This window comes from Microtus ochrogaster, unplaced genomic scaffold (assembly GCF_000317375.1).
Source record: "Microtus ochrogaster isolate Prairie Vole_2 unplaced genomic scaffold, MicOch1.0 UNK1, whole genome shotgun sequence".
NCBI lineage: Eukaryota > Metazoa > Chordata > Mammalia > Rodentia > Cricetidae > Microtus > Microtus ochrogaster.
The window spans coordinates 14,913,229-14,941,016 of record NW_004949099.1 but is presented as its reverse complement, the minus strand read 5'-3'; the positions used below and the strand labels follow the sequence as shown (position 1 = coordinate 14,941,016).

The 27,788-nt window shown below is 41.2% G+C and overlaps 1 protein-coding gene across 1 annotated transcript in view; it reads left to right on the top strand.

Moving 5' to 3' along the window:
* Shq1 (SHQ1, H/ACA ribonucleoprotein assembly factor) overlaps nt 1–27,788 on the top strand; it is a 110,896-nt gene that overhangs the window by 2,503 nt on the left and 80,605 nt on the right. Inside the window, exons 3-6 of the mRNA XM_005364948.3 lie at nt 3,477–3,599; nt 4,354–4,514; nt 13,551–13,663; nt 20,161–20,288. Coding sequence (XP_005365005.1) covers nt 3,477–3,599; nt 4,354–4,514; nt 13,551–13,663; nt 20,161–20,288 — 525 coding nt within the window. The remainder of the gene's footprint in view (nt 1–3,476; nt 3,600–4,353; nt 4,515–13,550; nt 13,664–20,160; nt 20,289–27,788) is intronic.

The window sequence follows — 27,788 nt, the reverse complement described above, 5'->3', positions numbered from 1 at the left end:
TATCTGGATTTGGAGCAGTTATAGCAGTTTTCTGTCTTTTAAAATATTTTTCAAGAATCTTTAAATTTGAATCAGATGTTCTAGTTCCATTTTTCAGGAATTGTTTCTACATTTGGGACATGTGTAGAAGTAAACATCAACATGAAATGATTGATTTTTAAAATACGAAGGATTTATGAGCTTTTGGATGGAAGTTTTCTTTTATAGTTTTCAAACTTGGATTTTAATTACAGGCAGTTGAGAAATTATCCATGGAAGAAATTTAATGAGGAATTGAATTTTCTTTTTGTGATTGATAAGTCTCCATTTTAGCTTGCCACAGAACCTGTTTATTTTACTCTTCTGCAAGCTATTGTCTTTTCCTTTGTCACTGGATTTGGAGTAAGTGTCGCTTGTAAAGCCCGCAGAGTAGCTCGGTAGGTAAAGGTGCTTGTCTAGTAAACCTGGCAGCCTGAGTTTGGTTTCCAGAACCCATGAAAATGTAAAGGAGAAAACTGGCTCAGAAGAGCTCTGCTCCTAATGCCACATCTAAGTCATAGCCCAGCTCCCCCCAACACACACACATGTGCACCTACAATAATAATAATTTTTTTAGTTCAAAAAGAGTAATTTATATACACTTGTATAATTTATTCAGTAACTATTGACCAGTGAAGTAGGGTCAAGGAGGGAAAATGAGACTGAGAAACTTAGGATCAAATTCCCACACTTAATGCAGTATAACTGTTGTGATATTGAGGTATAAGGAAGCTGCCATCCTAGATTGTGGATCTATCTTTAGTTGCCAATAAGTTACATATAACAATGAGATTATTAAACTTTATTGCTGGAGAGATAGCTCAGCTACTAAGCGCATACATATGCTGCTTTTGCAGAGGATCTAAGTTTCTGGTTTGTGGTACACAGAGGCTTACAGTTACCTGTAATTTCAGCTCCAGGGAATCTGACACCCTCTTGTGGCTTTCATTGGCACTTGTACTTGCATGAATATATTAAAAAAATAAAACTGTAAAGTTCTTAGAGCTGAGGAGTTGATTTCTGATTGCAGTGACAGCTTTGGAAAAGCCCTTCTTAAGACTTTTTAAAAATCTTTATTTATAGTCACTAAATCTATAATAAGGGTCAAATTTTGGAACCCCTTGAGGACTTATGTTTTTTAAGTTTAAATTGTTAAATATATTTTTGTTAAACAGCTATGTTTATTGGTGTATATTCATTGCAGAAGGGTGTTAAGCTTTATGAGAACAGTTTCTTTCATATATATCGTATATTTCAACCATGTTCATCACCCCAAGTTTTTTCCTTTCTCCCTTCTCTCCCTTTTCTTCTCCTGCTAGTGTCTTTGCCCCTAGTTTTCCTCTGCTTTCATGTCTCATACACAAGGACATACCCATACTCAAACACACATACACACATTCCCGCAAGTGCACACAACCAAACCACAGAGAGATGTGTGTATTATCATCCGTTTGTCTGTCTGTCTGGTTTATGCATCTATAAAAAGACACTTTGGTCCACAAATGAGACAAAGCATATTTGTCCTTCTGTGTCTGGCTTATGTCACTTAATATGATCTTTGTTTTTTTGTAAGTGACATCATTTTTTTAAAATAAATGAGTAAAAGTCTGTTGTGTAGATATACATTTTCTTTGTTTATCTGTTGATGGGCACCTAGACTGAGTCTGTCACTTGGTTGTGGTGAATGTGCTGCAGGGAATTTAGATATGTAGGTGTCTCTGTGATATGATGACTTGGACTCCTTAGGGTATATACCTAGGAGTGGTAGCTGGATAGTATGGTGATTCTAGTTTTAGTATTCTGGGGGCCATTCTTATTCTGAGGTGCTAAGATTAGTTTATATTCTCACCAGCGGTACATAAGGGTTCACTTCTCTGCATCTTTGCCACCATTTGCTGTTGTGTTTTCTTTGTAAGAGCCATTTTGACTGAGCTGAGATGGAATCTCAGTGTACTTTTAGTTTGCATTTCCTTCTTGGCTAAGGATACTGAGCATTTTTTTCCATGTGTTTATTTGCCATTTGGTTAGGTTGCTTGGTTTTTTTCCTTTGTGTGTTTATGTCTATAAGTGTGGTTTGTGTTGTGGAATATTATAACTATGTAAAGATGTGTTACATTTGTTACACTATGTTGTGGAATACTACTTTAACTATATAAAGCTGTGTTATGTTTGTCTATGCTGCGTTTGTTTAATTATGTAAAAATGTGTTGCTGTTTCACCTTGCCTGCCTAAGGCACCTGATTGGTCTAATAAAAAGCTGACTGGCTAATAGCTAGGCAGTAGAGGGATAGTAGGGCTGGTGAGCAGAGAGAATAACTAGGAGTAGGAGTCTAGGCTGGAGAGAAGAGAGAACAAGGGAGGTGCCTAGGACCTGCTGGCCAGGTATCCCCCAGCCAGGGAGCCACTCGACAAGCAGAAACAGTAGGGCAAATAGAATGAAAGAAAGGTAAAAAGTCCTAGGGCAAAATATAGATGAAGAGAAACAGGTTAGTTCAAGTTATAAGAGCTAGTGGGATAAGCATTAGATAAGGCCAAACATTCATAACTATTAAGTCTCTATGTTTTGATTTGGGAGCTGGTTGGTGGCCCAAAAGAAAGCCTGCTACAGGCTAGTACCTGTGTATGTATGTATTCATGTGTGTTGTAGGAGGCCGCTTGTTCGTTCCCGGCTGCTCAGATGCAAAATAGCCACACAGAAACTGTATTAATTAAATCACTGCTTGGCCCATTAGCTCTAGCTTCTTATTGGCTAACTCTTACATCTTAATTTAACCCATTTCTATTATTTTATATTTTACCATGAGGCTCCTGTCCTACCGGCAGAGTTCCAACTGGCAGCTCGTGTTTCCCCTCTGGTGGCTACATGGTGTCTCCTGACTCCGCCTTCTTTCTCCCAGCAGTTAGTTTAGTTTTCCCCACCTAGCTCTGTTCTGCCCTGCTATTGGCCCAAAGCAGTTTCTTTATTAATCAGTGGTAATCACAGCATACAGAGGGGAGTTCACATCACATGTGTATATGTGCATGTGGATATAGATCAGAGGTTGACTTAAGGTGTCTTTAAAGTCCACTTCATTTTTGAGACAAGGTCTTTCCCTGAACCTGGAACTTGCTGCTTCAGCTTGGCCACCAGCCCAGGGTTCTTCCTGTTTCCACTTCTCTAGCACTGGGATTATAGCTATTTGCTGTTGTACTCAGGTTATTGTATATGTGCTAGAGATTCAAACTTAGATCCTTATGGTTGTGGGAGAAACAATACCTAAACTGGGTCATTTTTCCAGCCTGAGTATTTTGTGTTTGAGTTCTTTATATGTTCTGGATAGTAATTCTCTTCAGATGTATAGTTAAAATTTTTTCCTCATATAATTATGTATTATTCCTACTTGCATTTCTCTTATATATACTTACTGAAGTCTTTGAATATTTTAATCTATCTAAATATAAAACAATTTCTCTTAAAGGAATTTTTACCATTCGATTGCCCAAGGAAACTCCTGGTCAGCATTTTGAGGGGCTGAACATGTTAACTGCTCTTCTGGCACCAAGAAAATCAAGGTCTGCCAAACCACTTGTGGAAGAAATAGGTATGTTTGCTGTAGTTGGGAGGAGATGAAGATAAGTAGGAATATTTGTAATATTTTGTTTTTCTAGGAGAAGAGACTTGGGGCCCAAAAATTAGAGGAAAAAAGTTCAAGAGAAGAAAAAAAGGAAAGGTTAAAGTCACTGTGAAAATAGCTTATCTGGTATCACAATTAGAAGTCATAACCAGTAGTGGACCAGTAGACCAGTCACATTTTTTTCTTTACCAATTAAAACATCTTACTAGAAGCAGATAGTTGAAAACATTTTATAATACGAACACCTGCTAGGTCACAAACTAGAGTGTTTATTTCCAATATCCTGGACTCCCAGCCATGCTCTTCCCAGGCTCTGTCCCCTCTTCTTTCCTAGACCACCAGTGCCTTCTCCTTAGCCTGACTGTGAGTCTTAGAGTGTGTTCCTTTTTGTCTGGCTTCTTACTCTACGTTCTCATGAGGCATATCTGTGTTACAGCAGAGGCCCATATATAGATATAGATATAGATATAGATATAGATATAGATATAGATATAGATAGATATCTTCATCATGATTTTGTGAGTTTCTCTATATCTCCTCCTGTTGGTACACATTTATGGTGGCTCTGCTTTTTGGCCATCACGAGCAGTGGGGCTGTGGATATTCTTGTCTGTGCCTTTGGTGTACAATGGGAGGACTTTTCCCCGTGGCGGCTTCCTGCTCTCATTGTACCTAGGCACCTCAGTACTTTAAAGAAAAAATGAATGTTGAACGCATTTAGGTTCTTCTGGAGTTTCTGAGGAAGGGGCTGATGATGAGGATGCAGACTTTGACTGGGAAATCGAGCAGACTCCCTACGAAGAGGTCTCAGAAAGCGCTCTGCAGTCACAGTGTCACTATGGATTTGGAAACCTACGAGCAGGAGTGGTTCAGCGGTTACAGGTATGCTGTCCTGGAAGACAATGGCACACAGGGTTTTCAACTTCATTTCCGCTCACCCAGGGCATTTCTAAGGTGACATAGTGCCTGTAGCAAGCAGGGTCACACAGCTGTCCATTCTTCCTTGTCCAGCCTGCTGTTATCCTTATGGTTCTGGATGGGAACAATCTAGAACAAATACAAACAACCTCTCTTTCCTGGTGCTCCTGTACAGCCTTAAGGAAGCATGATACACCTAAGGATGGAGAGCAAGTCCTAGGGTGTGATACAGCTTCTGTTTCACATGTGCGGGAGACAGGAGTTCCTGATGAGGACCAGCCTGGGAGCTTTTTGTTTAGTTTTTTTTGTTCTTATTTTAAATTTGGGGGCTGAATGTATGTATATGTGTGTATGTATGTATATACATGTATGTATATATGTACATTTGTGTCTATATATGTATGTGTGTTTGTGTACCACAAATTCACCTGGTATCCGCAGAGGATATATGTACACACACACACACACACACACACACACACACACACACACACACACACACAAATGGATGTAGATAAATAGATAGACATATTGATGTAGATATAGTTTGGGTTCTCTTTAAGTTTGTAATCCCTCTACTTCAGTCTTTCGTGGGATTATTACAGGCATGCTCCTCCTCTAGATTGTGTTTTGGTAAGATTTTTAAGTTCTTAGTACACAGTAGATATTGTATTCTGCTTATTCTTGGTGGAGATCAAATGTAAACTTTCATTTGAGTGCTGCTTATGAAATTTCAGTTTTTGCAATGTTTTGAGTCTTAGATTTTTCCCATGTGTGATGTCAGGAAATAAGGTGTATCTGAGTCTGTCAAGAAAAACCTGGGAGTCTATATTCTGGTTGTACTTGTGCCTCCGTTTAGATTTGGGATACTGTGATGATCACTGGCCACAAGTAACTTGTTCTGTTTTGGTAAAATGGGAATGATTTAAAAATATCATGAAATACTGAAAACTTAAGAGAAAATTCTGGAAAGTGTTGGGCATTATAAAGACTCCTGCCCTTGAAACATTGAAGTTACCCTCAAGATTCCTGCAAGAGAATAAAATTGGCATTTACCCTGTAGCAAATAACCCAAAGAAACGTGTGTGTAAAAGCTTGGGCACTTTTCTGCCATACATGCCGTGCCCTCTGCTGCTCTGGTCCCTTGTTTTCATGGTGATCTCTGAGGTACTTAGAATGGAGTAGGCTTCATGTAGCTCTGGCAGAAACCAAAGTACATGGGCTTCAGTTGTTTGGCCAACAGCTAATTTGTGATCATTTTATTTGGGGCTGGCCTGTTCAGAGCTACAAATGAAGGCTAGTATGTGCCATACAGGCTCAGTCCAGAATCTTCATTCAGGTGAAAAGTGCCCCTGTCCAGATTGTTGGTAGGGAAGATTCCTTTGAGGTTGTTGCTTACTTGCTTTGGTGTTTGGAGACAATCTCACTATGTAGCTGGCTTTGAACCTAGACTCTTCTTGCCTCAGCTTTCCAAATGTACAAAGTGTGACCACTTTGAAGGGATTCTTCTTGCTTAGGGAATACAACAGAACCATAGTTTAGATGAGGCCAAGTCCCTTTTAGGTTAAAAGTTTTTATATTTATTGAAAAGATTTTTAAAGTTATTTAGGTTGCTATTAAGCAAACATTGTCATGAAGTACTCTTTATTTTTTGATATGGGGTCTTAGGTATCCTAAGCTGTCCTGGAACTCACTAAGTTGCTGAGCTTGGCCTTAAATTTCTGATTCTCCTGCCTCCCCTACTGAAGCCTTGGGAGCACAGATACATAACATGGCACCTAGATTTTATTGTGAAAAGTAGTACTGTGAAACATAAAAGTTATATATATTCTTGGGAATAGAATGGTATTTCAGGGCATGCATGTAGGTAGTACTCTGTGTCTGTCTGAATGGTGAAACTAAAGCATCAGACGCCTATATACCTGCCACTCAGACTAGAAATGGAAGTATTGGTGTAGTTAGGATGCCCTGTCCATCCCTTTATGTTTACATCTTTTCTTTCTCAATCAGAAATACTGGGTTTTTTTTATTTAGATTAACTATCTAAAATTGCTAAACTCTTTTTCAAACATTAATAGCACGAACATTGTTTTCCTAAAACTCACTTTAGAAAGAGAAGGACGCTCGAATGAGTGGACTAGAGGGTTTTAGAATGTGCGCGGTGTCCTGCTAGCAGTAGTGGCTTGCCACCCCGTGCACAGAGCACTGAAATTCCAGACACTCTCAGACCCTCCAGTTTCCACATATGTTTAATTTGTCACCAAAACCTTATCTGAAACCACATAGTTTTGTTCTAGTTTCTCTTTTTCTCTTCTTTCTTTCTTTCTTTCTTTCTTTCTTTCTTTCTTTCTTTCTTTCTTTCTTTTTTGAGACAAGTTCTCACTTTGTAAGTCAGACTGGCCTTCAACTTTTGGTAATCCTCCTGTCTCAGTGTTACCATACCCAGCTGGTTCTCCCAATATGTTTTATTTAATTTTAAAATTTATTATTATTGTGTTTGTGTATATATGTGTATGACTCATGCATGTGAGTGCAGGTACGTTTGTTATAGCATGTATGTGGAGATCAGAGGATAGGAGGATAGTTTTCAGAATTCATTTTTTTTCTCTATACCGTGGGTTCTAGGAATCAAACTCAGGTTATCAGGCTAGCACAGTTTCTGTTGGCTGTGGTAAAATATCTTGACCAAAGGCAACTTAGGAAAGAAAAAGTTTATTTGAACTTACGGTTCTGGAGGGACGGTCTCTGATGGTACGCAGGGCATGGCATGGTGGCAGGAACAGGAGGCAGGCTATTCACAGTTCCTTTTTACACACAGGAAGCAGAGAGAGGGAGCTAGAAGTGGGAAGAGACTATACACTCTCTCGAAGTTTCTTCTTACAAGGTTTCACATCTTTAAAGACCCATAACCTGTCCATACTAGTTGTTGACCAAGTGTTGATATGTCTGAGCCTGTGGGGGACTTTTGCCATTCAAACCACCATACACGGCAAGTGATTTTACCAACTGAGCCATCTCTCCAGCCCCTAGTACGTTTTAAAAGCTATTTTAAGCTACATACTTAGTGTGTGGGTCTGGATTATTACTGTGAAGTAGTAATGTGCTTGGGTAGCAAGTGCTACCGCAGCCTTCTACCACACTGTTTGTTCTTGAACACCTTTCCAGTCCAGAGTTCCAAACCTGAAGCCACCAAGTTGGGATTTATGTGGATCTGTTTGCGCCAGCTAAACAATACTGGCTTCTCAGGGCATCTTTCTACTGTGTCTGCACTTTTTACCAGGAGACAGATCCAGTAAAAAGCTTTAAAGAAAATGGGACTTTCTGCATGAATTAAATTTGAGGGATATGGTGTTCTTCATAACATTAAGAATTAATCAGACTTTCAAAAATCATAGTAAGGTTTATATGTTTTATCAGATGAGTTTACAGCTGCTGTTTGTGATGGTCACATCGAATGGCTAAAAAGTGACCATATAACATAAACAGTGCTGCCCTCTTTCTTTTCTTGAAGAAGCTATAGTGTGCCTAGAAGAGGTCACCACACCGTAAGAGGATTCAGAACATTTGTCTCAAAATATAATTTAAAAAATGACTTTTCTAATACTGTGTTTTCTTACAATTTTAGTTTCTATAATTTCTGCATTTGAATCAAGACCCACACAAAACATTTGTTCACTACTTGTATTTTGCCAGTATTTCCTTATTTTTTAAATGAAAATAGTTTTGTTTTTTCTGATGAAAGCAGTGTTCTCATTAAAAAATGTAACACAAAGAAAAATGTCTTCAGTGAATAATTTAACTCTTTTGAGGAAGAATAATCCTGTCTCCTTTTAAACAGGTTCGCAGCTTCTCTGTTTTATCTGATAATGAAAATATTACTGCTAAAGCAAATTCTCTCCCCACCCTCCCCACCCCTGCTTCCCATGTACATACACACACCCTATTTCTTGCCTTTCTTGAAATCTCTGCCAGCCACCAGGGCGCCTTTGGAAAACTGCCCTGGCTACTCAGAGTCAGGGCTGCACAACAAGCTGTTGGCGCTGGTGGCTGCCAGAAGCCGCAGCCCTGGAGTCTCTGGGCACCATCCCAGTCAGCCATCTCTTGAGACGGCCTTGTTGCAGGATGCCAGGCCTTCTGGCCCTTGCTTTCCTTTGGCTGCTTCAGGGACCTGAGGTCTTTGTCTCCAGGAGACACACTGGCCAGATGCATACACAGTGCATTTTCTTTCCAGATTGGGTCCTGTTTGATCTGTGATTTAAGTGTACACAAGCCTGGCTTAAATCCTCCGTGACCTTTTCCTGGCAGTGTTCATCTTCAGATCACTTGGGACTAGTGACCACAGCAATTCTAAAAGAGAGAAAAAGGAATTCTTTTCTTTCTGTTGAAGTTCATTCTCTTTTCTTCCTTTCCTTGAGTTGATTGATGCCACAGACTTTTCTTTTGTAGTGCTAAGGATTGAATCCAGGACCGCATGCATTCTAAGCAAGTGCTCTACTTCCAAGCTGTGCCTCCAACCATGCCTTACTTTAGATTCCAGTCTAACTTTGTGCCTGGCCACTTTAGTTTCTTATTAGGGTTCAATTTGAGCAAGGCCATGGTATGTATGTGCATAGAACAGTGCAGGTGGGGTGGCCCAGATGGGAATAGTCACATGGTGTGATCTCTCTGCCGCATTGCTGTGGTGTCCTTGAGTCAGTAGACTAGCGTGGAGCAGAGCTGGGGCTGGAAAGAGTTGCTTTTTTTCCAGTTCATCCCATGAAGTTGGGGACTTTATATGTATACTCATTATTGGATCTCTATTCCAGCAACCAGACCAGTCCACAGCCCTGCACTATGCACTCAGTAGTGATTTTTTTCTGACTGCCAAACACACTGTTCTAGTTAGGGTTAAGATTGCTGTAAGGAAACACCATCACCAAAAGCAAGTTGGGGAGGAAGGGGTTTATTTGGCTTACACTTCCACTGAAGGAAACTGAGACAGAAACTCAAATAGGGTAGGAACGTGGAGGCAGGAACTGATGCAGAGGCCATGGAGGAGTGCTGCTTACTGGTTTGCTCCTCATGGCTTCTAAACCTGCTTATAGAACCCAGAGATGGCACCACCCATAAGAGCTGGGCCTTCCATTATCAGCGACTAAGAAAATGTCCTACCGGCTTTTCTACAGCCTGATCTTCTGGAGACATCTTCTCAACTGAGACCCCATTTCTCTGATAACTATAGTTTATGATAGCTGGGCAGTGGTGGTGCATGCCTTTAATCTTGGCAGAAGCAGGCAGATCTCTGAGTTCGAGACCAGGGTGATCTACAGAGTGAGTTCCAGGATAGACAAGGCTACACAGAGAAACCTTGTCTTGAAATATCAAAACCTAAAACTATAGTTTGTATTAAGTTAACATAAATTAGCCACTACACACTGAGTATGCAGTGAAAAAGAAGGTAGACTAGACCCCTCCCCATGAAACATTCTACGGAGAAGATGGACAGTATTCAGGTAGACAGTAAATAGGCTAATGGCAATAGTAGCAGGTGGAAGAAAATGGTGGTATATGAGCCTGGGGACCTTTTTGATGAGGATGCCCAGAGGAGGCCCCTTGGAGGATGGGCCATGCCTGGAGTTATGATGACAGGGCACTGTAGATGCAGAGGGTCAGAGTGGAGACAGATGTATATGTCCATAAATGAAAAGAAATCTGTGTGTAGCTCTAGTGGACTTGGGCCAGAGGGAAAGGCTGGCATCGGTTTGAAAGGCAATCTGGGCTTGTGATGTAGAGCAAGGAATCTGGGTTCTGAGAGTCCATTTACCCTCTGAAACACAGAGTTTTCTGTCGGTCCTCACAGATTATAGCTCATTCATAACCTTAAGTCTGTCCAGGTGCAATAATTAGTTGTTCTCCCCTTCCCACACAACTCACTTTGATTACTGCTAGTGAGTAAGGAAACTGAAGGGGAAGGAGGATTTGTGTTCTCAGTAGAAGCCGGTGAGTAACAGGGAACAGCCTTGGAATGGAGACAGAGAGAACAGGGAATCTGACATTAGTGAGTGCGTTTAGGCCTGTATTATATTGTTTAATATTAATAGTAGGTGTGGCTCCAAATGCCATTCCCTTCCCCAAGAAGAGCAAAACGATGTCATGTGATTACTTGTCCTGTGAGGGTTTTACATTACATGGCAGAAGAACTTGGCAGCTGTGATTAAAGATGCTATCGACATGGATTTGTTTGTGGGCCCCTCTAATCACAGAGGGAAGAGATGAGGCCATGTGATGAACTGAGGGAGGGATGATGCCATGCTGTGGATTCATTGTACTGCCTCCCCTCCCGAGGTTTTTGTCCACATGTGCCCTAGCCTCCAGGAGGGAAGAAGAGCCAATGCTGTGCTTCTGGGGAGAAAGTGTTCTGGTGGATTCAGCTGCAGAGACTGCGAGTTTTTCCCATGGAAACTTTGCTGCATGCTTGTTGAGCTCTTTGCATCATGACTGTTCTGTTTCAATTTATTATGAATTGCATAAACTTGAGGGCTGCCCTGAGACTCTTAACTACTGTTTATAATAGAATTTCTGTAAGAAAATGTATTCCAAGTCTGCAAGAGGTAAACTGCAAAGGAACTTTGGAATGTAAATTTTATGTTTGTGGACAGCCATTAGTCTGGTTGTTGCCTCAGATGTTTGTATTTAAAAGTATTAAGATATTCTAGTTGATCCAGTAGCTTCCAGAAAGGCCATCAGATCCCTTCGTTAATATTTGAATGTACTTTGGTTAAGACCTACACGCTTTGTGGTAAGAAAGGGAGAGTTTATCTAGTTTTAGACTTTATAGATATTTATTTATTTGGTGTGAGTATGTGTGCCTGTACCTGTTTACATGCTTGGTTTTCAGGAGGAGGTCAGAGGACAGTTTTTGGGTCAGTTTTCTCCTTCCACCATGAGGGGGGATTGAACTCAGTCAGATTACCCACTGAGCCATTTCTCTGGCCCCAGAACTCTTTTTTGTTGTTTGTTTGGAAATTATGGTTGTGTAGGGAGACTGGTTGTGATGTCTCCCCATAGTCTAGTTTTAGTAAGCTTGCATTCTGACCATCAACTCTAAAGTGTGCTCATATCACTGTTTCGTTTCTTTCTTTTCTTTTTCTTTTTTTTTTTAGATGACATAAAAAAGTGAAGGGACTTGCTCAATATCCTCGGACTACTGACTTGTCTCTGTTTTCTTTTGTGTATGTGATTCCCTTTACTGCTGTCCTTTCCATTTACAAGTCTTTTGGGACAGTTCACATGCACAGCTCTCCCGGGTTACCGCTTGGTTGCGTTCGGCTTGCGTCCTGTGTGTTCCTTCCAGTTCTGTGCTTACCTGGAGGTGTAGACGTGCAAGTAGACACAGAAGAAAGCCACAGTTTGGGGAGTATTTTGGATTGTATGAGGTTTCTTCACTTTACAATTCCTGCGTGTGTCTGTTCTGTAGAATTCTGCTTGGGAAACACGCTGCATGTTCACATATGCACATCTTGGCTTAGATTTTTAAACTTTCAAGTGGAAAGTCAAAGACCAGAATTACTCATAAAAAAATCCTTTTTTTTTTTTTTTTAATTTGTCCCTGTGGGAATGGAGGTCAGAGGCCAACTTCATGGAGTTGATCTTCTCCATCTGTTGCTATGTGGTTTCCAAGAACTGAACTCAGGTGGTCAGGTCTGCATGGCAAGCATATTTACAAAGTAGACAGTACAGGGTTTCTTTCTTTGAGCTAGACAGTGGGAAGAAAGCCAAGTCTGTCTGTAGATGTTGGATACTCACACCCTCCTGTCTTCGGGAACTTTCAGATCTCTGGGGCTAAAAGGGGAAATGAATGGAAAATTAAATGTTCTTACATGTTTGTAAGAGTGTATTCAATTCTGCTTCATGGTTAATTTTTTTTTTTTTTCTGAGACAGGGTTTCTCTGTAGCTTTAGAGCCTGTCCTGAAACTAGCTCTTGTAGACCAGGCTGGCCTTGAACTCACAGAGATCCATCTCATCTGCCTCTGCCTCCCAAGTGCTTGGATTAAAGGCATGTGCCACCACCACCCCACTTTGGTTTAAAATTTTCAACTAACTAAATATGTGTGTATATGCTTGTGTGTGCGCGCACACACACACACACACACACACATGCACCTGCTACAGCATGGTGAAAGTTGTATGCCCCAGGATGTCTGTAGAGTCATGATGACAACTTCTTGGGGTTTTCTCCTCTACTTTATAGGTTCTAGGGATCAGGTGGTCAGGCTTGGTGGCAAGCACCATGATCCTTTGTGTTAAATGTTAATAAAATATCACTATTAATAGATTCAAACATTTATGGCTTTTTATTTGTTTGTTTGATTTTGCTTTTTGTATTTTGCAGCAAGATCTCATTGTGTAGCTCTTGCTGGCTTGGGACTTGCTATGTAGAATAGACTGGCCTCGAACTCAGAGATCTGTCCAACTCTGCCTTCCAAGTGCTGGGAGCAAAGGCATGCTCTACACCTGTTTGTTAGATCTGTTAAATCTTACGAGCTGTTTCATACTCTAGGGATAGTAATCAGGTAGATTCTTCCATGCTTTGATGTTCCTCCTCCCTTCTCCCAGTTTGGTTTTATATATAATATATATTGTGAGACAGGATTTCTCTGTAACAGCCCTGGTTGTCCTATAACTCTCTTTGTAGACCAGGCTTTAAACTCATAGAGATACTCCTGCCTCTGCCTCTTCAATTGCTAATATTTAAGGCATGCACCTCCATGCCTGGCTTATTTATTTATTTTTATGTGCATTGATGTTTTGCCTGCATGTGTGTCAGTGTGAGGGTATCAGATTCCCTGGAACTGGAGTTATAGATAGTTGTGATCTGGGTGCTAGGAATTGAACCTGAGACCTTTGGAAAAACTGCAAGAGCTCTTAACCACTGAGCCATCTCCCCAGCCCAACCCCTCATTTGACTTTTAAATGCTAAAGATTGGAGATTGTGCTCATTCTTGTTCTGGTGTTTTTAGGATGAACTGAGCGAGGTTATTGATATTAAGGATCCAGATTTCACTCCTGTGACTGAACGAAGGCAGAAACGCCTGGCTGCTGAGCTGGCCAAATTTGACCCAGATCATTATCTGTGAGTATTAACTTCCGTGGCAGTTAAATAGGTATTTAACTTTTCCTTAATTTTTTTTCTCAGAATCTGTGAGTATATGTATGTGTTTGTATAGTTATGTGTGCATGCGCACATGGAAGCCAAACCTGACAGTGGGTGACTTCTTCAATCATTCTGCTTTATCTCCAGAGACAGGGTCTCACTGAATCCAGAGCTCACCCATTCAGCTAGGCTGGCCCATCAGGCCTGGTCAGTTTGCTCCAAGAATCCACCCATTTCTGTCTTCCCTGCACTGGGCTATAGTGCTGGAAAGTGCAGGGATCTGAACTCAGGTCCTTGTGTTTGCATGGCAAGCTCTCTACTACTAAGGGAGCCATCTCCCCAGCCCCTCAGTGTCCCAGACATACGCGCTTTAGATCCTGGAATTAGTGAAGGCACTAACCCTAATTCACATTTCACCTAACCTGTACTTGTGGGGCCTTTGTAAACTTGCTACTTAGTTTATACTAGCAAGGGAGCACTCTTAATACTTTTTTGTGGTTTTCTTACCAGACTTCAGCACAGCAAACTCATAAGAGTGTTTGCTTGTACTTCTTACAGGTAGAATTTTTGTCATAGTTATTTGTATATGTGAATGAATATGTCTTGATTTCCATTAGAATCCAGGTCTACATGTGCTATATTTCTTGCTAGTCTGGGGTCTTCCTAGAACATTATCTACAGTGAGTAGATAGTTAGTCTTGGTAGAGTATCATTAGAACTCAGTCTTAGTTCTGCTGTTCCACCTGCATCTGTTGTGACCTTTGCCGTAACCAGAACTATATTTGCATAAGGAACTTATCAAAGTAGAGATGTGCTGTCTCTTACTGACCAAGGTAGCAGCACTTCTTTGCATTTCACTGGGCCTCTGATTACCTGGCTCTTCTAGGGTGTGTGGAGAATGAGTGTAATCGATATGTTGACATAACCCTCACTTATTATTTTTTCCAGGCTCTGGGCCAGTGATTTAAAAAATGTTACCCATATAACTATTATCACCGCTTCCCAATATTTTTGTCCAATGTTTTCAGCTTATCAAGTCCCCTGAGGATTATTTCATTTCATTTTCACAAGGAGAAGAGAGGCAAAGGGACTTGTCCAAGGTCACACTACTACTAAGTGGGTTGGGTAAAACTCCACAAGCGGCTCCATTTGTCACTCTGTATTCCCTTTTAAGTACACTATTCCACTTTAACTGCCATTGCTCTTGTGATTAACATTCTCTCTCCTGTGACCCAGTGGGATACTAATTGGAATAGCAGAAGTGAGTCTTGTGATGTGCAAATGGAATGAGTGACGTGTGGTGATGAATGGTGAACTGTTGAGCATTCTAAGGGAAGCCCAGAGTGGGCTGTGTTATACTGTGGAGGACATCTGAGAGATGCGGCTCCATTTAGACTGCCATTTCTAATTACTTTTATCTCTTCAATGGTGGTTTTAAAGGTCCACTGAAGAGTAATTTGAAGAAACCCATTTAGAATCATGCTGAATATTTAAAGTAGAAATTTCATTGTCAGCAAATTTCTCAGCCAGTATGAAAACAGAATGAGCTTTCCAAGGCTGAAATTTCAAGTGTGAGGGAGCTTAATTAGAAGAACTGCCTGGAAGAGTATGTTTGTGGCCTGAGAGGATTAGGATATTGAAATTTATATTTGGCAGCATGATAGTCTAAGCAGGCCCTGTTTTCCTCCATTTCCTGTGCTACTTTATTCAGAAGCTTTTTTAAAAAAAATTTAAACTACATGGCTGCAGAGGGTGTACGTATGTGTGTCCTAACACATGTGGCGATCATAGAACAACTTGCAGGACTCCAATCTCCCACCATGTGGGTTCCCAGGGATTGAACTCAGGTTGTCAGGCTTGGCAAATGCCTCGAGCCACTCAACCATCTCACTCGGCCCAGAAACTCATTTGCGGGAATAGTTTTCATGGAATATTCTTTCCATTTCTTAAGGAGTGGCTCTCAGTGGAGGGATGCTATCAGATTCTGAAAGGACTTCAAGGAAACGAGTGTGATTTTATTCTAAGCAGGACAGAGTAAGCCAGACTGACTCAGGACTAAGATTCAAAGCGAAATCTAGCTCCTTTTGGGTTATAACTATTTTGAAATCTGTTGTAAAATCAGGATCTCCTGCAGGTTGGTTATTCTTTTAGGGTGTTCTGCGGCCTGAGAAAGTACTGTTCGTGGTGGTCTGTAAATCTCATTGTTTCTGAGTCTTCTTTTTTTTTTTTTTAAATGATTTATTCCTTTTGGATATCAGTTTAGACTTATTTATCTCTCGTGTGTGTTGAGTGCAGGTGTGTATTATGTCATCGAGTGTGGAAGTCAGAGGACATTTTCAGAGTTTGGTCCTCTCTTCTTCCACAATGGGTATCAAACTTGGGTCATCAGTCTTTGGTGGTAAGCGCTTTTACCTGTGAGCCTTTTGCTGGCTCAGGTGTTATTTTTATACTAAAGTCTGGAGACAGTATCTTCAAGTATTCCGTAGTAATCTTTCACCTTTGCGTACAGCCAAATGTTTGTATTTCTTTTCCTTAGGATATTGTTTTTCTTCCTGCCAAATGTTTGTATTTCTTTTCCTTAGGATATTGTTTTTCTTCCTACATTTGTTTTTGATTCTTGGGAATATTAAAATTATAACCAATTCATAAAATCTTGCTTATTTCTTTGGTGAGAACAGAAGGATTTAATCAACACTTTAAACATCTGTAAGATAATGAAAAAAGAAAAAGGATCAAGCTTTTTTGGAAAGTCTTTTTTAATTGTGGTAGATTTTCATTATTAGGACTTTTTGTAAAGAGTTGATGCATTGGTCTGGTTTTTTTTTTATGTATTAAGTAGATTTCAGCTACGATTTGGGAGGCTGGAAAGGGTGGCCATTATCTTCTGTGATTTCCTCTACTCCACGTTTCTTGCGGTCCTCTCACATGGCTTCTGGTAGCCTCCTGACGCCTGACAGCCATCTGTCTGGACTTCTTCAGATCTGTCAGCTGTGAGGCTGATGCTCTCAAGTGAAATCTGCCTCCTCCCGTGCTTGGTGCTCTTTGGCCTCAGACAGCCGCTTCTCTCTCCTTGGCGTGATATCAAGTGTTCTCTGTGAGCTGGACCCTGCTCCTTCCGTCAGTTCACTCCTGCCCTCCTTGCCCATGCTTCATCTCCGGGCAGCAGCTGATACTTGCGTTTCCACCGCCCTGCTCTGTCAGTTCACCTTTGCCCCTTCTTGCCCTTGCTTTATTCCGAGGCAACAGCTGGTGTTTGCATCTCTCTGTTTTTCATGGGCTTCTTTCACTCATGCAGGCCCCTTGCTAGCTTTCTCTCCCTGCCTCATTTCGTGAACAACTGACCTTCAAGGCTGTGCTCAGACATCACTTTCATAGACCTTTCACCTTCGCCTGGGTGAGGATGCCTCCTCAGTGCTCTCCTGGGTAGCACACGTTTTTTTTTTTCCACTTTGTGTTCTGAATGTCTGTGTTTATGCCCATGGTTCTTATTAAGTAGTGGAGCCCTCGTGGCGAGTCATTGGTCTACTGTTGCTGTGTGTGTATGGAGGACATTCGGTGAGTGCAGTGACATTCTCAAATGTGAAAATAATTGATTGGGGAATGTAGATGGTCAGTCAGTCACAAATCATGTTCATGCAACCCTTAATTCATAGACAGTGTAAATAAAGATAAACCATTGACTGGGCCTGGTGGTGCAGGCCCACGATCCTAGGTACACTGGAGGCTAGAACAGTAATGAGGACTATGAAGAAGCAAGTGTAATGTGTAGAGATCACAAGTTCAAGGCCTGCCTGAGCTATGATGTGAGTTCAAAGCCAGGGCTGTAGCTAGTGGTAGAGCACCTCCCAGCATTCATGAAACCTGAGAGTCAATCTCCAGTACAGTATAAGAATGGAAAACAGAATAACCCATCACAGTCTGGACTCTTGGAATGGTATCTGAGAATTTTTATTCAAAATAGCCAGTTTATCATCTTGGAGGATCTTACTGGGGCAGAAGGATGGGGTCGAGGTAGTTTGCTTTTTCTCTCGTGAGTCCCCATTCAAGTGAGCTCTTTTCCTTTGTGTCCTCGGTGTTTCTGAGTCCCGCTCTCTCACAGGACTAGTTCTTTCCTGTGCGATTCTTTCCTCTTCCTTGGTCACAATGCTTATGACTTAGCCTCTCTCTTGAGTGTCAGACGTGTGTGTCCAGCTGTATATTATATGCCCTCGATGGATACATCAAACTTAACCTGTCTCAGGCAGAAGTTATTAACCCTCTCCTCGTATCTTTCAACCTCCCAGGGCACTGTCTCCATGAAGACCACTGTTGTCCTCTGCATTGCTGAGCCATAGTCCTGGCCATTGTTTTGATTCTCAAAGTTCCTCAGCCTCTGCTTCTTGAGGACCCTCCCTTCTTCTTCTTATATATCAGATGCACCTGCTTTGTTCCTTGTCCTCTGCCACCATCCTGTTCTGGCACAGCTTCTACTTCTTTAGAATCGCCCCTCTAAGATGCATGCCCTGTGTTCAGTGACCTTAGGGGTATTCCTAGTATGGCTTTCATGTGTGTCCAAACTTTTATCTTGTGTCTTGTCATCTGCAAAGTTCACAGTCAAGAAGCAGGCAATGAATTACATATGTGTGTGTGTGTGTGTGTGTGTGTGTGTGTATACATATCTACATGTGTATGTGTATATATAAAGTAAATTTACATTATTATGTTAGATCTAATTGATAGCTACTCTGAGGTGTTTGCAGTCTGTAGGCCATGGGTCAGACATGCCTGAAGGTTATTGTTATCAGTATCTTATTTTCAACTTATCTTGGCAAGTCTTCTTCAATGTGATCCTTGTTTTCTAGGTATTTCTGTTTTTTGAGCTCAGGCTACTCTCTCTTATTTTTTTAGATTTTATTTTCTAGTTTAAATTATGCATCCGTGTGTGATCTGAGTGTGGGGTTGTACACAGGATGCAGTGCCTATAGAGGCCCGAAGAGGGAGGTGAATCCTTGGAGCCAGAGTGACAGGTGGTTGTGAGCTGCCTTGTGAGGAGTCTTGAGAACCAAAATCAGATCCTCTGCAAAGGCAGTTCCTGCTGTTAACTGTTGAGCGTCTCTCCTAACTCTCTTAATATGAAATCTTTTTTTAAAAAATATTTTATTCATTTTTATTTTATGTACATTGATGTTTTGCCTGCATGTATGTCTGTGTGAGGGCAATGGATCCCCTGGAACAGGAATTACAGACTGTGAACTGCCATGTGGATGCTGGGAATTGAACCCGGGTTCTCTAGAAGAGCAGCCAGTGCTTTTAACCCCTGAGCCATCTCGCCAGCCCCCTTAATGTGAATTCTTAATTGTCTTTCAACTGTTGATTGAAATAGTATTTCCCCCAAGGCCCTTAAATGTGTCAGTTTTGTTTTGCTATAGGATTTTTTTGCTGCTGTGTTACGGCATTCTGCCATACTTGTGTCTCCGGTGGGACTATAAATTGTACAAGAGCCAGGGCAGTTTGTATCTTGTGAACAGAGAGAGGAACCTAGTGCCTAACGTGGAGCTTAGAATATGGCACAAAGTCTTTCCTTTTTCTTCTTGATAATTTTTAAATTTATTTATTTATTTATTTATTTATTTATTTATTTATTTATTTATTTATTTATTTTTGGTTTTTCGAGACAGGGTTTCTCTGTGGTTTTGGAGCCTGTCCTGGAACTAGCTCTTGTAGACCAGGCTGGTCTCGAACTCACAGAGATCCGCTTGCCTCTGCCTCCCGAGTGCTGGGATTAAAGGCGTGCGCCACCACTGCCCGGCTTAATTTTTAAATTTTAAATTTAAATATAATGTACCGTTTTCCCCCTTCCTCCAACCTTTCCCTTGTCCTTTCCCTCTTAATGGCTCTGATACCTTTCTCCATACTCTCTCAAATTTATGACCTCTTTTTCTTTCATTATTATTCTCTTTCTCTCTCTCATGCCCAAAGCCTGTGAGTCTTTTTAATGTTGCCTCTACGTGTATGATTTTAGGGCTGATCGTTTATATTAGATAGCCACGTGGGGGCTCATCCCCGGAAAAGACTAATTTCCCCTTCTCAGCAGTCATTAGTTGCCTGTGGAAATACGCGTCCTGAATTACCTGTTCATCTGTTTGTGTTTCTGCGGCTGGGTCTGAAAGGTCTTTCCTTTATCTAGCACTCTCAGATCTGGGCTGCTCATGAACCCAGCATTGGTTCCAGACTGCAGCGCAGTCAGGGTAGGAGGCCCCTCCTCGTGCCTTCTGTGGAAGACATCAGAAACGACTAGTGTTCCTTCAGTTTAGTTGCCTTTTGCTTTATGGCATTGGTGACCATAGAAAAAGTCAGCGCAACTCTCCGTCTTCTCTCAGGTTGTGTATTGAGTGGATGTAATCTCTATTTCTGTGCAAATGTGATAAATTAAGATTATAAAAAAAGAAAGGAAACCAGTGAAATCTGATGTAATAAGCCCATTCATTTTTGAGCAGAGCTGACTTCTTTGAAGATGAGGCAGTCGAACAGATTTTGAAGTACAATCCTTGGTGGAATGATGCACATGCAAAAATGATGGCCTCTTTGGGGAAGAGCCAAGAACAAGGAGATGATGCTACATTAGGTAAGAAACTCAAATGAGTTTTTCATTGTGAACATTTGTGATTTTTAAAACTCTCATTGCTGTGCCAAGCCACTGCCTTTCATGTTGTATGGCATATGATTTTAATTGCTTTTCATTGTGAAAATGGGATTTTTGGTTGCTAATTGTGCCTCATTTGTTTGCTTTTCTCTGCTGGTATTTAAACTATAAGGCACCATAGCCTGTGCTGCATGCACAGGTTCCAGGTGTTAGTCCTGTGCTTTAAAATTCCACACTAAATCATTCAGTTATTGTTTGTTGGAAAATTCTTATGAAGTAGATTTTACCTTAGACTCAGTGGTATCTTTTTAAGTTTTTGAATTGATTGATTTTTAGAAATAAGGATATTGACATACATTCATAGTTGAAGAATGTGCTTGAGAGATACGACCATGCCCCTGTGCTGAGGACACATGAGTATGAGTAGGGGAGACGCAGGCTATGCCTTTGCTCTCGTACATGAATTGGATGTGGCCTCCTCTGTTTATTCTCAGGTAGTGGGATGAGGAAGCCAGAACAGCTGTCTTTCCATCACAGTTTCCAGAGCATGGTGAAACAGTTTGTACTGGAGAATGTTGAGGGGGGGATTTCACAAGAGGTGACTGTCCCATGTGAAGATAAGCATTACCAGAGTCCTTTCTTGGGTGCATATGTTCTCATCATTGGTCCAGCGCAAGCTGCTTGTTCTAAGTCTGTAGAGTAGAGTCATAATGGTTTCAGTTAGATCAGAGCAAGAGTCCTATGTTATCTGATAGGTGATTTGGCTTTTCTTTATACACTAAATTTCAGCATTTAATGAAAGGAGTGCATAGGTAAGAATAAATATTCTGGAGAACAGTAAATGGAATGTAAACTTTCCTGTTGTGGAATATTGGTTTAAGAGGCTTTACATTTGTTTATGCTATGGAATACTTGTTTGATGATGCAAACATGTGTTGTATTCTTTTATGTTACATTTGTTTAACTCTGTAAAGCTGTGTTACTTTGCCTGTCTAAAACACCTGATTGTCTAATAAAGAACTGAACGGCCAATAGCAATGCAGGAGAAAGGATAGGCGGGGCTGTCAGGCAGAAGGAATAAATAGGACGAGAAATAAAAATCTGGGCTTGAGAATAGGGAAAGAGGGAGGAGTAAGAAAAGGAGGAGAGGAGGATGCCAGGGGCCAGCCACCCAGCCAGTCATAGAGTTAGAAGGAAAGAAAGATATGTAGAATAAAGAAAGGTTAAAAGCTCAGAGGCAAAATGTAGTTAAAGAGAAACAGGGTAATTTAAGTTAGAAAAACAGGCTAGAAATAAGCCAACCTAAGACTGTGCATTCATAGTTTAAGAATAAATCTTGGTGTATTTATTTCGGAGCTGAGTGGTGGCCCCAAAAGAGTTTAAAAAAAAAAAGAATCCAGCTACACTTTCCTTCTCCAGGTTTCTTCTCCTAAAAACTATTATGGTTTACAGTTTTGAGTGTATTTCACATGAATTTATTTTTGTGTTGACTGTCAAACCCACGGCCTTATATATATGTTAAACACACACTTTTACCCCCAAATTGTACCCCCACCCCACCCCACCCCAAGCTGTATTCTTAGCCTGGGGTATTTTTAAAGTACAAACCTCACAGCTAACTATTTGGTTTACTATGGTGTACACAAAAGGTGCTGTGCCTCTGGCCATCATTGTTGCTGAGCGGCTTCCACGTGGGCATACCCAGAGCACTCGCCTAAGCTGCCGGCTGCTGTCCAGTGCTGCATGTCCCGGGACGGGGAGCCTTTGGGCTGTGTTGCTGACAGTCATTTGGTTTACTGCTCTCACTGATTGTACAGGAGCTATTTTTTACCTCAGTCCAACTGAAGTAGTTATGGGCTCTTCTGCATCAGTTCCTAAAAGCTGTCTTCAAGCAGCCCAGTCAGCCCCTGTTCACTCCTTTGTTAAGCATGTGATAGAGTGATTATTATGTAATAGGCAGTAAGAACAGTTTATTAAGTGTTTTTGTGGTTAAGCTTTGTTAGAGTTTGGATAGTTTCTACCAGAGTGAAAAACTGCCATTGTAAATTTAGAAACTGACTGTTGGTTCTGAGTATAGGTGTGTGTGCCATTATCCTCGGTGTGCTCTGTGGTTGTGTTTGGTCTGTGCTTATGACAGCTGCAGACTCCTTCCCCAGCTAAGAGACTTGCAGACTAGCATTGTTGACTCAATCTGGGTCATTAAGGATGAGCTAAGTAGGTCTCAAGACCTTTGCTCCTAAAGGTCAGCTGCCCTCCCCGTTTTGGCAGTGTTGTGGTTTGAGAGGAAGCTTGTGATGGTGTAGTTGAGATTTCGCTCCACCAGAGGGAGCTAGTTGCCCTAAAAATCAGAAGGCATGCTCTTTGATTTCAGTTCTAGCTTACTCTCCTTTAATAATGGCAGTGTGTTCTGAGGCCAGTTCTCCATGTCAGCAGTGCTTCGAGTGAGGTCCTCTGTAATTTTAACAGATTGAGCCAGTGCTCTGTCCTTTTAACCGCTGACTCCCGACCCTTTATCTGACTTGTAGCCAGATTGGTGGTTCAGGCAGTCTGCTCAGCCATTACGGTGATTCATTCTAAAAGTCACCTTTCAAAACAGCTAGGCTATGTGATCTAAGGTGGAGGAACTTGAGCTGTATTAAACAGAAAGGGCCTCCTCCATTATGCCAGGTATAAGGTTAAGTATAGGCAGGACACAGCTGAATATGAGGCTTGCATTTAACTCCCCCCTCACTGCCAGCTGAGTGACTGTGCAGCCTTGGGTTGCTGTGGAAATCTGCCTCCTTCAGAGCTGCCGTCAGGATTGAATGAAGCTGTGTGGATGAAAGCCTCCCTGCATTGTGAGTCTTAGAGATTATTGTTAGAGAGTGAACTGAGTGGCAGGAGAGCTAGGAATTGAATGACTTCTCTGTCAAATTGCCATTTTTGTACATTCTACAAATCTTTAATGGAAAGTTCCTTGTTAATGAGATTTTTTTCTTTCATTTTATTCTTATTCAAATATTTGAGACACCCAGAACTGGAGGAATGAACTGGCGTGTCGAACTAGGGTAAAATATGGGAGAAAAGAAATAAAGCAAAGAACTAGCTTTACAGTTCCGTTTACCAAGATACATATTGCTGCTGTCTCTCGTCTTCCCCCGATTGTCTCTGCCCTTCTCTGCTGCCTTGCCTTCCTGCTTTGTGCCCCGCAGTGAGATGCTGTCATTCAGATGGGACGTTGCAGATGATAGGGATGTACCTTGGAGTCGTCCTTCATCGTACTATGGTGACCTTTGTTTTGAGTTCTAGATATGCTATATGTGGGAAACTTAGGTGCTGTCTTTGCTTGGGTGGTGACACTGGTCATAATTATTGGAGCCCAGAGTTACAGAAGGGAGTCTGACTAACTAACATCTTCAGCTTTGTAAATATCCAGGTTTTCCTCCCCCAAAGACTCCTGAATGGCAGCGTTAAGTGCTGTGCTCCCTGGGAGCTCCGGTTTCACGAGGATGGACTCACCGCATTTCCCAAGTTGTCTTTCAGTGGTTAACGTCAGCCCAGGAGTCTTGGCACATGATTGCTTGTTATGACACCACATACCATTTACAGCCCATGAACTTCCTTGCAGGGCCGTCCTGTTTGGCACCAGTGAGCCCTTGAGTGTTTGTGGAGATAACTGGTAGTGTCAGTTTTGAAAGTGGTGGAACGGCAGGGCTGCCCATTTAGCTGAGGGCTCGAGTGCAGCGCAGGTTCTTGATCTGTTTCCAGTACATGTACAATGTAATAGACAGATGTGTTACTCAGAGGAGCCAGATTATGGATGACTGAATCACTGATCCAGACAAGACAGGGTTGTTTGGGAGGGGGATTTAAAGAGGAAGAGAAGGTTTAAAGTAACAGAATCAGAAAGAGTTTGGGAGAAAGAGCAGATACCTCAACAACATCTTTCCATCTTCATGGGACTCCTTCATTGGTCTTAAACATACCAGCAAGGTAGGTTGCTAATGTCTGTCAGAAAGTAGCCGTGGGCAATTTGTTGTAATGTTTGGGCACCAGCATCTCCTCCAACACTATTGAGCTGACTTTTGTTTTACTAAAGATTATTTTTAAGACTATTAATATCTGAAATGTTGTCAACTCTGCAGCTAAGTCATACAAATGCTTGCTTGATAGGTGTTGCTTGAGGTGGTGACCACTCAGGTGTTGGTATTTCCTGTACTGCTGCTGGGTTAGACCTGATTGGTGCTGATTACTCCAACTTCTCCTTTGGAATGTGATTTACCGTCTTAATAAATTGGGGTTTAGGAAACTCAGACTGATTGATTGAGGAAAATCCGATTGATTTCTATAATGATATCCTCATTAGTTGTATATCTGATTCTTTCGGTTGGCTCAAATATAAAATATGTTTGAACTAAGAAGGCCAAAATGGAACCTAGAAATCCTCAGAAAAAGTTGATATTTTAAGAAAAGGCTAATACAAAGGCTAGCGGCAGCTAGCATCTTTAAATTCAAGAGCACAGTTAAGTAGGCTTTTCCTGTGCTGTACAGTCCTTGAAAGTGATAGAGAATGTGTGGATATTCTTCCATTTGGAGTGTAACTTTGTACAGTGCTGAGGTTAACCTTTTCATATTGTCAAACAAGTATGGCTATCGTTACTTAAGAATGGAGACACAGCCCTGTAGAAGAGTTGGCGTGTTTAAAGACAGTTCTGGGCATGCTTTCTCTGTGATTCAAGAGTTATGTGGAAGCTGAGGTCTTTATTAGTCAGCCAGGGTATAAAGGCTTTTCTCTAGTGAGATAATATTACTGTGAACACCTGGCACTTTGCTATTAGCTAAATTAATGACTGTTGGAAAAACTGTGCTTAAGGGAATCCTGTCTCAAATCTTCTTGCTAAGTACAAGGGTCTTAAAGACTTTGTCAAGTGTACTTTCTTTGTGTATGAGTTTGTTTCTTCATGTAGCTTCTTTAAGCTGAATCTTTCAACATGAACTGAGTACTTCCATTTAAATAAAGGCATTTTTAGATGAGCCCTTCAGTGAGGCAGACAACGTTCAGTTATCTGTCTTAACTATTTGTAAACATTTTTCTCTAAAGAATGTTTTACCTGACACATACCTATGTTTCATTCTTTTTGAAATACATATTCTTTAACTATGATGGCCAACAAATTAAATGAGTTATTAAAGTCATTTGTCATTTGTGGAAGCCATGCCTGTATAAGTGCATTTCTTCCTTCATTTTTGCATAGATTTGCTAACATGGTTGAAAAAAAATAATTGAATATATTTCAGAATCTATTTTTGTGCACTAAGTACATTTTAACAAGTAAAAGAAGTATAGTTTCTAGCAATTTCAGTGTGTTTAGATGTTTTTTTCTTTTTGGCTGGAAAATTTTTAAACAAGTAAAAAAGTCATGTTAAACTTAAGCTCATACAAGAAGGTGAGTTTGGAAAATTATATATGAAAAGGGCTATGGTAATCATGTCTCTGTTACTATAACAAAATAACAGCGCTAACTACAAAAGAGGACATGATGGTTTGGCCTTGTGCTTTTGAGCCTGTGATAGATCAGAAAATTATAGCTGAAGCTCATGGTGAGAGATTGGAAGAGGCTGGATTCCTACTATCCTTCTTAGGCTTGCTCCCTGTGATCTTTGTCGTCTCATTTGGCTCTGCCTTAAAGATTCTACTATATCAATTCCCACCATAGGTTAGATAACAGAACCTTTATTTACCTTGTGGGCTTTGGGGACACTTATCCAAACTAATGCAAGGGCTTATATCATTTTCTATGACTTTTGTCAAATTGTGAATAGGGGGACAGTCTTGTTGAGCTGAGGCACCTCTGTCTATCAGGAGAATGATTAAAGAATATTAAAAGGCAGCTTAATACTTGTTGATCTCTGGCTAAGGTAGCGGCTTTCCATGACTCTTCTTTCCCAAGAGGCCTCCTTGAGTCACAGCCGAGCACATCTCACTCTGCTAGGAGCTGGGTTTCCTTTCTTTGCTTGCGGCTGGATGTGACCACGTGCTTGAGTACTGACTGGAGGGACATGATGGGCAGTGCTCTGTGTACTTTCTGGGTCCCTTCTTTGGAAAGAAGGTGCTTGCCATCCTCCTCCTACGTTCTGCTTTCTCATCGTTTAGGAAATGATACAAGCCTAGAGCAGCCATCTTGAATGTGTGTAGAAAGAAGTCATAAACCAGGCAAGCCAATGCCCACCAGGCCCTAGTCCCTTCCCAGGGTAGTGGAGCGAGGGAAGCTTATGCTTTCCCTAAGCTATTGTTCGTCTGCTACTGGCAGCTCTTCGTCACAGCAGTTTAGCCAGTCTTATATGTTGCAAGTTATTCTGACATAATTTTTTTGTAATTTTCTTCCTTTGTTTTAAGGATTTTTTTAAATTTTTTTTTTTTTCCGTTTTTTTGCTTGCTTTTTTACTTCCTTCTTGGAGGGGGGCCCCGGTTTTCTTGGTTGGTTTTGGGCCCCCTTTTGGTTGTTGGGATTTGACTTTGGGACCTCTGGAAGAGCAACCAATGCTCTTAACCTCTGAACTATATCCCTTTAACTCTCTGACCTAACTTTTATATGAAGCATGAGAAGTGGAAGCAGGGCTCCTCTGCTAGTGGGATTTAAAAGTAAATGATAGGAAATGGTTTAAAAAATACTAATTTGAAAGATGTGAGATCAGGTGCACTTTTATTTGGGGATTTTACTTGGCAGTGCCATCCGTGCCGTGCTAACTTTGGCAGTTTGAAGGATGGAAGAGTAAGGGGATCATGGATTCTTCATGTGATTTTAGAGAAGCATTGAGACCAGGCAGCATGTGTCAGGGGAGTCCCTGCTGTGAAAGGACATTGTGTGAATCTGTGAAACTGATGCCTGGGTTGTGACAGAGACCCCAGGATGTTAAGAGGTGCCAGCCTTGACTCTGTACCATGGAGAGTGTCGTACCAGGTGTGAAACTAGGCTCTGGTGGTTTGAATGAGAGTAACCCGCATAGGCTCATGTGTTTGAATACTTGGTCCCCAGTTGCTACAGTTGTTTGGGAAGGTTTAGAAGGTACAAGGGAGGTGTGTCATTAGGAGTGGACTTTGGAGTTTCAAAAGATTCACATCATTCCCAGGTAGCTCTTTCTGCCTCCTCCTTACAGATCAAGTTGTGAGCTCTCAGCTGTTTCTGTTGCCATGTCTTTTCTTCACCATCTTTGACTCTAACTCTCTGAAACCATAAGTTCATTAAATGCTTTTGTTTCGTTTTGGTTTGGTTTTTCAAGACCAGGTTTCTCTGTAGCTTTGGAGCCTGTCCTGAAACTACCTAGGGGTAGGCTTTTAAATTTTATAACCTTATTCCACTTTTAGTTTTTTCTCTTTGCTTGGTGTTTGTGGTTGAAATATGAGCTCTCATTGTCCTGTTCTATCGCTGTGCTTGCCCCCACTTGTTGCCATACCTCCACCTCCATGCCATGATTGACTCTTACCCTCTAGAACCATAAACC